General features: G+C 38.8%; 1 protein-coding gene across 3 annotated transcripts; it reads right to left on the bottom strand.

The window, feature by feature from the left end:
* Window positions 1–237: 237 nt before the first annotated feature.
* LOC149244957 (glutamine-dependent NAD(+) synthetase-like) lies at window positions 238–9,657 on the bottom strand. Of its 3 annotated transcripts, none has more exons than XM_089457641.1 (3): window positions 9,441–9,657; window positions 9,137–9,281; window positions 238–2,886 (listed from the first exon to the last, which is right to left on the bottom strand). In XM_089457641.1, exon 3 carries the CDS (start codon window positions 2,644–2,646, stop codon window positions 442–444), a length of 2,205 nt encoding a protein of 734 aa, XP_089313767.1. In that variant the 5' UTR covers window positions 2,647–2,886; window positions 9,137–9,281; window positions 9,441–9,657; the 3' UTR covers window positions 238–441. The 3 variants fall into 3 exon arrangements, with proteins under 3 accessions (XP_089313767.1, XP_089313766.1, XP_089313765.1); XM_089457640.1 differs by having other exon boundaries at window positions 238–2,850; XM_089457639.1 differs by having other exon boundaries at window positions 238–2,839.
* Between the last annotated feature and the right edge of the window lie 236 nt (window positions 9,658–9,893).

The following is a 9,893-nucleotide window of genomic DNA, read 5'->3' as shown; positions in this document are numbered from 1 at the left end:
ACAGAAAGGTGTTGGAGAGCTGCAGCTATAAACTTTAGAAAAGGACATGCGAAAGCATGTTATAATAAAGCAGTAAAAACTGTGACGCTGGATTCAGTTGCATCAAATGATGCCACACTTTGAAAAAAAAAATTGTTTTAAAATTGTTTTTTTACCTAGTTAAAATGTTTACATAGCATATGAAATTACAACATTTTTTCTATATTGAGTTGGAAAGCGCCTTTTGGCGCAATGATCAAACCAAAAAAATTACTTAATGACTATTCACATATTACAGAAAAGAAATTGTCTTTGATAGGACAGAGACGTAACTTTAGGATCAACATCATATAGTTGAGTAATAGATTGTTTAAATGTCCCCACTAATATCATACAATTCAAGATAAAGAGCTGAAATAGACGAGAACAAATTGTAAAACTCAATGTGTCTAACTCGTACAATTAAATCCCAGAGTATGGGTTTGCTGAATTTGCTGCTGGTACACCCATACCAGAGCCATGGTAACTGGCAATTTCTGCTTCTGTTGGACCATTACATGTGATAGAAGTGCCATTGTTAACCTGATCTTGAAGTACAAGTTCATCTATTTTCCGAAACTGCCAAGGCCAACGTGTATTATAGAGAAACTGTCGAAGATCAAACCGGTTGTCCTCAGGAGAATAACTCTCAGCATGGTATGAAGGTGTCAAGGTTGTCATCTTATGCCGATTTGCAGAATAATATCGGAAAAAATATTTGACTTTTACTGCAACTTCTGCTGGAGTCAAACGGCCACACCATCTATGACAAAGGTGCTGAAACATTGACACGGGACCACAACGGAAAATTTTGCGAAGCCTCCCATACATCGATAGTTCCTCGTAAGTCATGCCCATATCTGCTTCATCCAACTGGGAATAGTTTGAACGTATTGGCTCAAGTTCTGCAGTGGGTGGAGCAGCTTCAATTTCTACCAAAGATGGGTACCCAAGATTAACTGCAGCCCAGCGTAGAAACCTTCGAAGGTCCTGTTTGCTTACACTTCCAATTGGATTTATATCTGCTGAGCTGCAGTCATACTTTGTTAAGTACCCCCGCAAGCCCTCATCAACATTAGAACTCCCTAGGACAAGAAAAAAACTGGCTTTGGTTTGAACCCATGGCATAAGGGATGCCAATAGAAATGCTATCACCATCCGCACACGAGATTGAATGTTCTGCAAAGCCAGATTTTCTGCATTTGTTCCTCCATCAACCTTATACTGGGGAGTTTTGCCTGTTAGTGAGCAAAACAGGGAGATTAGTGACGACACTACAGTGTCAATTTTAACATCAAGATGCCATGAACCAATCTCATTAGATAACTTCTTTGCTCGCTCACGAGTTGTTTCTGAACTATTTTCAGAGCCCATGAAAACTGTGTAAAATATACGTTTGGCAAATTCTTTACTATCAGTTGGGAAATCTCCATTTGTGTATTGACCAATACGTATGGCGTCAGACTTGACTACTTCATCTCCCTCAGCTATAGCGTTGATTACAAGCTGGCACATGCATCCAACAATAGCTGCTACAGATGAACTGTCTGCTCCTCCTGAGAGTGGTAATAAATAGCCAGATGCTCCACTCCTCCGCAGATAATCCCAAAGCCAGCATCCAGGACCCAAAGCTATTTCCTCTTCTGGAGCATGATACCTAACCTTAATAGGCAAGGACGGGAAAATTCTAAGATTCTCCTTCATATTACACAACTTGAAATCCACTCTAACTGAGGGAACTGAAGATGCACAAGCTGCTTGTTCTCTTAAGCTGCTAATTGCTCCCCTGTAACTTAGAACAGCATCCAAGTCTACCAATGCTGTTACAACCTCAACATCATGAAGGGAAAATTGAGATCCTTGAGCAACAATATCACCATTGACAGCAATACATGCACAACCATCATAATAAAGGCGACCCCCATCACAACCTTGTTGATTGCTGTATATATAGACACCTCCAGATTTATAAGTGCCACTTTGAATTAGCTCTAGACGTGTATTCAGCTTCCTAAGTTGGTGATGACTTCCACTTCCATTTGTAAACACTTCCACTCCACTCAAAGCAAGACCAATATGAGGGGCATCTGGTGTGAAAAGTTCTTCACAAGTTTCAGCAGCAATATTTGTGTCAATAAATGAAAGATATCCATCCCCAAAAGGCGCTGTTTTTTGTGAAACTGCATCTGCAATAATGGAAGGAAGATGATACTCCACAAGTTGATGACGATGCTTCCAAGCAGAAAACCATCGCAATTCCCTATAGTTTCCATCATTGGCAAGCCATAACTTTGGACGAATCATAAGTATCTTTTGATTTAGACAAAAGACCTGGCAATTATAACGAACACCAGATAGTTCTACTGGCATACCAATGTTGCAAAGTATGCCTTTAGTCAAGTCTTCTGCCAAAATATCCTTCAGGCATTCCCACGCGTGAGTGATGGTGTCTGGTTCCAAAAAGTGATCCTCACAGCCATAGCCAGTGATTTCAAGCTCTGGACCCACTCTAACCGTTGCCCCAGAAGCTTTGGCCTTCTGTATGGAAGCCTTGATATGTTGCAGATTGGACTCGAAATCCATAGCCCATTGATTCAAATTGCATGTGGCAACCTTCAACAGCCTCATGTCAACTTTTCTCTCTGCTAAAATATATATAAATTCGAAAGAATTCAGATAATTTGACGCACACCAAAAGGACTTCAATTCCTTTACGCAGACCTCACACCTTCTGACCGACTTAAACCAGCTTCCACGTTCGACGGACTTCGCAGGCTCAATCCACGCACAGGCTCTGCTGAACACTCTTTACACAGGCTCCCTGCACAGGCTCTGATACCAACTTAAATAAAGAACCAAAACAGAAATCTGATCAAACACACGAGATTTTATTAATCCAGGGCAATGTCCAAAACTAATTGCACAATATATGACCGGGTTTCCTTATAGATGAAAATAAAACCTACTCAACTGTAACTTTCCTTATAAAGGAAAATAAAACCTACTCAACTGTAACTGACTCATCTACTTAACTGCAAGTGACTGATAATGAACACAATGAGTTTAACATACTCTAAAACATTCAAGACTCCAGTTCAACACAATCTGGAGAGTTTTACATAATCTAAGATATTCTCATGAGTTCTATATAATCCAGAACATTATATTCCTCCATTAACTCTAAGTGCAACAGATAAAAGGTCTGACACAGGATAATAGCATCAAGTCCATCTTCCAGAATAGGAATCCATGATCAACAACAGAATTTAATGAAACGGGATCGTACGCATGAGAAAAATATACTCTGGCGCATCTTTCTAAAGTTACCTTTGATCACCAACATGGCATCCAAAAAAAACTGCAGGTAGAAACACAATCTCCTGTACTAAGCAGGGACAACAAAGTGGCCGTCGTCTCAAAAACAAAATCATGTCGACCTCTGCATAGTATGGAATTCACATTCAATAAGAGGCATGCAATGTTAATCCCAACAAATAAAGATGACAGCTTGAGCATGGGTGAGATAGCGAAAGATTCCCCGTTAATCCTCTTTGACAAAGGCCGAAATTAAAAATGTCATTTTTACTGGGAAAATGCATCTTATATTTCATTAATAGGCAGGTAATGCATTTAGTCACACATCACTGATCAGCAGACCAATGCATTGAAATGCAGATTGTTAGAGTTGGCTTTTCTAACACTTCATTTCCCTACAAGCTGAGTATGGTGAATTGTAAGTTCACATAGGGACTTGCATGTACCAGTTGTCGTAGTTATTCTTAACCGACACTGGGCCTCCTCCATTGCTATATAATAATGGAGGCTTTCTATGTACATTAACGCAACATTATGAGTAATAGAATACTCTTACATGGTATCAGAGCGATTCTGCGAGCTCCCTTCTCATCTTTTCTGAGATCTGTTTTAAAGTTTTTAAGAACTAGTTTTGGATCTAGATCTATTGGGCTTTGTAGTTTCCTATTCAGCGCTTGAAGCCGCCAAAGATGAGCATGGAAGTTGTTGAAGCCTCGAATCTATGAATTTAATGTAAGTTCTCAAAGGCTCCAATCATATTTGACAAAATTTGCCATAATTAATTTGCCCGTTTTTTAATTTTGCCAGTGATTTTTTATAAAAAGGAGAAAGGGTATTTAGAAACAGAGAAAGGAATTTATGAATGTGTTGTTTTGGCTTTCAAAAAAGGAGAAAGTTTGCCCGCAAATTTTAGAGGAGGAAAGCGTATGGGTAAAAGTTTTTTTTTTAATTTAACTTGTTTGGGCCCTCATTAAAATTATTTTGAAATTCTTTAGATTTTTTTGGGCAAATCCCTCTGGGTTAAAAAGAAAACCTCAAAATCATTGGACTCTTTCTTCGCTGGGTAAAAGAAGAATTGGGCAAAAATTATTCACTGGGGTAAAAAGGAGAATCTGGGCAAATATTATTGGCATTTCTTGGCATTTTTTTTTACTGGCGTAAAAACAAGTTTGGGCAAATTTTTTGGCATTCTGCAGTAGTTGTAAATTTTGAGTTTTGATATTATGGCAGAGTTAAGGATAATAGAGTTACTTACTCCATACAATTATCATACCTGGAAAAGAAAAATGCAACAATTGCTACAATCTAAGGGGTTGTGGCAAACATTAAGTGAAAACCAGCCAAATTTTACAAAAGAAGTTGAAAATTTGCCTACAAGAACAAACTAGATGAAGCAATGGGGCTGATTGGGTTGCATGTTTCAGACAACCTATTATTTCATCTTGAAGAATGTGAAACTCCCAAAGAAAGTTGGGAAAAACTAGCTTTTGTATTTGGAGGTATCAATGAGTTCCATGCATTAGAATTGGAAACTAAATTATCAGCCCTAGTACCTGATGAACATGCCTCTATTGAGGAGTATCTGGCTCAATTCAAGTCTTTGTTGTCTCAATTAAAAGCATGTGGCAAGGAGAAAAAAGATGTTGAATGTATTTTCTTGATTTTGTCAAAATTAAAGGGTCATTTTCAGGTTTTTGCATCTACCTTCTATGCATCAAGGGATGCCCTTGGTGACAAATTTCAAATGCCCAGCTTTGAGATATTTTGTGATTGTCTCATACAAGAACAATCTAAGCTCAAGCAACTAGATGTTCTCTCTAGCTCTTCAAATCAAGCTTTGGTGGCTCATAACTCCAAAGGTAAGCACAAAGCTCGGTTTCAACCAAAGAAAAATTATGCACAAGCTTGTGAGTCTCCCTCCAAGCCTAAGCAGAATACTAAGTCTTCTCCTCCAGTTTCTAAGAATGAAGAATCCTCCTCAAAGAAAAACAAAAAAAGAAAAGAAGACCAAAACAGATGAAATTTGTACTTTTTGTAGCAAACAAGGGCATATTGAAGCAAGATGTTGGATAAAGTTGAATGCCTTAGAAGAGGCCATGAAGAAGCACAATATTTCAATAGGCAAGGGACATGCTCTATCAGCCCAAGCCATATGTAAATGTACAGACAATTGGATACTTGATTCAGGAGCTTCACATCATATGACTCCTTGTCAAGACTTGCTTCCCTCTACATCTCATAGCAACATCTCACAAATTGTAGTTGGTGACTCTACACAACTTGAAGTCTTGGGATCAGGCACTGTACAGATGACACATGGGTGCATTAACAATGTGCTCCTAGTCCCTGAAATTTCTGCAAATTTATTGTCCATTTATCAGATTTGTCATTCTGGTAATGGGAAAATTGTAGAGTTTTCTCCAAATGAAGTAGTCATTAGAGAACTACATGATCCTGCAGTTGTTCTTGCTATTGGACAAGTTGATCATGCCTCTAGATTATATAAGTTTGTCTGCTTCGAGCCTTCCTCTGCTTCTTCTTTTATAGCTCATGCTGATTCATTGAGTAAGCTTTGGCATGAAAGATTTGGTCATCTCAATTATAGATATTTGCAGCAAATGTACACTCAAAATTTGGTTTCAGATCTTCCTAAGCTTTCATGCATTGATGGAGCATGTACAGGTTGTGCCTTGGCAAACAACACCAAGATCCCTTTCCTAAAGGGAAAACCTCAAGGGCAAAAGCACCTCTTGAGTTGGTGCATAGTGATCTAATGACATTTTCAACTCCTTTTTTAGGGGCCAAATATGCATTAACTTTTATTGATGATTTTTCACGGTACTCTTGGCTGTATTTTCTCAAGCACAAGAGTGAAGTCTTTGCAACCTTCAAGACATTCAAAGCTCTTCTTGAGAAACAATCTTCATGCTCCATTAAAAAGCTACGCACAGATAATGGGGGGAAAAGGCATTTCAAAATCTTTGCAAAGAACATGGCATTCTTCATCAACATTTTGTTCCATATGCCCCTCAGCAATATGGTGTGGCTAATTGCATGATTCATTCCAAGAACTTGGCCCCTGATTTTTGGGCTGAAGCAATTAATTGTGCTAATTACATTCAAAACAGGATGCCTCATAAGGCAGTTCAAAATATGACTCCAATGGAAGCTTGGACACATGAGAAACCTGATGTATCTTCTTTCAAGGTATTTGGTAATCCTGCTTGGGCATTAATTCCAGATGAAAAATGCAAAGACATGGAAAAGAAAATTTAGCAATTGATATTTGTTGGTTACTGTGAGGACATGAAAGCTTATCAACTCTTTGATCCTAACTCTAAGGAAGTTTTGTTCTGAAGAGATGTTCATTTTGATGAAAATATCAGTCCAGGATCATCTTCTTCCCCTACTACCTCATCTTTAATTGTTGATTATGGTTTTAATCATTGTGATGCTTTTATAGATTTGGCAGAAGAAGAAAGCTCTAATGAAGTTCCTCAGCCAGAAGAAAATCTTCCATCAGTACCAGCAAAACCTGTACAGGAGCACAGCTTGTTCTGGATAATTCCTTGAGGAGGAGTCTTCGTAAGAGAAAGCATCCTGATAGATTTGGCTATGATGCAGCTGATTTTAGTTATCTAGCCTCAAATCAACCACAGTCTGAAGGAATCTCCCTTTTAAGTCATGCCATTTCAGAGGATCCACAACAATTTTCTGATGTTGTTGGAAAACCTGAGTGGGAAGTTGCCATGACAGAAGAGTATTCTTCTTTGATGAAGAATCATACTTGGGATCTTGTTTCTCTTCCAAAGGGACACAAGTTGGTCTGTTGCAAGTGGGTCTATAGAACCAAATATGCAGCAGATGGATCTGTAGACAAACATAAGGCACGTCTTGTGGCTAAGGGATTTTCACAGGTTGAAGGAATTGACTATTCTGAGACTTTCGCTCCTGTCGCCAAGATGGATTCTATTTGTCTTGTGCTTTCTCTTGCAGCCTCCCAAGGCTAGTCAGTTTACCAGATGGATGTTAAGAGTGCTTTTCTGCATGGTGATCTACATGAGGAGATTTACATGGAGCAACCTCCTGGTTTTGTGCAGGATCCTTCACTTGTCTGCAAGCTTAGGCGATCTTTGTATGGTCTCAAACAAGCTCCTAGAGATTGGTATGAGAAGATGGATAGTTTTCTACATTCCTCGGGATTCAATCGTTGTCACTCTGATCCAACAGTCTACACTAAGAGACAGGGCTCTGATTTATTGATTCTAGTTCTGTATGTGGATGATCTGATCCTCACAGGAAGTTCTTCATCTATGATTCAGAATGTTAAGGAAGCATTGATGGGACAGTTTGCTATGACAAATCTTGGTCTTCTACACTACTTTCTTGGCTTGCAGGTTCACCAATCTTCAAATGGAATCACCATCTTCCAGCAAAAATATGCTCTTGATTTGTTTTGACATGGCTAATTGTAAGCCTTCACCTACTCCTTTTCAGTCTGGTGTTATTCTTACTACTAGTTGCACCACTCCCAAGGTGGATCCTACATTGTATCACCAACTTGTTGCAGTCTACTTTATTTGACACACACTCGACCTGACATTGCCTATGCAGTTGGGCTGGTATCTAGATTTGCTCAGGATCCTCATCAGAGTCACTGGAAAGCAGCAACGGACCAAGCAATAACTGCCGCAGCCAAAGAACTTATGGACTTGCAAGAACTGCAACTCTATACTCAACTTTTGATGTAGATAATGCAATTGCTCATTGTTTCTTGCAGGACCAAGCAATAGGAGCAGATCCAAGACATAAAACAAATTGAGAGGTGGATTTCCAATTATCCACTGATCCAACCCTGTCAGAATCAATGAAACCTACAAGATCAGGAGAACCAACAATATACTGAATTCTTGAGCTTGGCATTCAGCAAGATCAACCTACTCTCTTATTGTGTGATAATCAAAGTGCAATACAAATTTCTAGAAATCCTGTGGAGCATCAACAGACAAAACACATTGAGATTCATATACACTTCATTTGCCAACTTATTCGAGATGGTGTTCTCAGCCTGGAATATGTACCTACTGAAGAACAAATATCAGATATCTTTACAAAGTCCTTGGCATCACCAAGGTTCTTCAGTGTTCAGTGATGACATATGCTTGGAGTAAAGGAAGTTGTCCTTGGGGGGTCATCTTGGGTCCTCCTTCCTTTATCTCTTCATTTTCTTTCCTTCTTATGAAATGTTGTACATAGATAGCTAACAAGTCCTAGTTGTTGAAACCCATTCTAGCATATTATAGATGTTAAATCTATTGGTAATGTAGTATTGACGGTAATGCAGTATTGTAGTGCCAAGATAGCAATAGGAACAAGAATGTCCACAGGAATGAAACAAGCATGGCAACGGGAATGGAACGAGAAACGGATCTCATGGTCAGGTTTACGGTTACAGAATTAACTCTCCCTAAATAGGCAAGTAAGCCAATATATCCGATTTGGCATCAATTTCAAGAGAGTCCATATATTTACACTTAAAACCCCTACTCTCACTGAAATTTATATCGCCAAATCTGATTTGAATGCTGGGAATCCCCCGTGTGGATTGGAGTGGTTTATCCATTAAAATTGCCGGGCATAATGTGATAAACATATAGATAAATTTAACAGTTTTTTACAATTTTGAAATTTGACATAGCAAAACAATTCTAAGAAGTGAAAGATTACAATTCAGGGTTTTGTTTTTCTTTTTCGAATTATACTTTACACATAAAGGAGGTTTGGGGTGTTGTGAAGAACTTACGCAAAAGCCGGTTCCGCAAAGAAAGGGATGATCCAGCCCAGTACAGGCAGTGTGGCGTGCGCTTTCCCATTGAAAATGTCCCCAGAAACTTTTAAACGATGCGACATAAAAGCTTCGGAATGGCCCGCAAGCTCTCATTCTTTTGCTGAAAAATTAATAATTCCATTCAAGCTGTAAGAGCCCGTGTAGGGTTTATTGAAGTTGAAAATCAGGAAAACAGAATGCGACTTAGAAAAAATTGAAACTGAGAGGATTTAGAGGAGGATTTTCGTGAAGAAAAAACCGGCGAAAGGGTCGAAGTAACCTTGGAGTAGATTGGGAATGAAGGCACGGAACCTCGCCTCCAGCTGATCCTCCCCGTCTGTCTGTGTTTGTGAAATCCTGTTGTTAGTACCAACCCGATCTCCTAGCTGTTGGAGAACCCTGAAAAGTTCATCCATGGATTCTCAGCTCTGCTACTCGGCCTCGGGTTATCTTGTGCGGCTTAATGGAGTGGCGAAGTCAAGACATGTTTAGAATTTGATGAATGTAGCATATTTAATATAATATTAAAAATATTTAAATGGGATGAAAATTTGAAGCTTTGAATGCATTTGATTACATGGAGATCATTACGTGGAAATCAATGTGTATTTAGTTTTTTCATTTTATTAGTACTTGTGAAGCCTTTAGCAATTGATTTGTTAGAATTGCATGTGGAAATCAATTTGTATTTAGTTTTTTCATTTTATTAGTACTTGCGAAGCCTTTAGTAATT

This window comes from Pinus tabuliformis, chromosome 7 (genome assembly GCF_031772625.1).
Source record: "Pinus tabuliformis cultivar Carrire ecotype Pingquan chromosome 7, CPIR1, whole genome shotgun sequence".
Taxonomy (NCBI): domain Eukaryota; kingdom Viridiplantae; phylum Streptophyta; class Pinopsida; order Pinales; family Pinaceae; genus Pinus; species Pinus tabuliformis.
The sequence above is the reverse complement of the archived record's forward strand: the minus strand, read 5'-3'. Positions and strand labels throughout refer to the sequence as shown.

Coding starts and splice junctions, on each gene's coding strand:
- LOC149244957 (XM_089457641.1), bottom strand. CDS start 2,646: ATGAGGCTGTTGAAGGTTGCCACATGCAATTTGAATCAATGGGCTATG.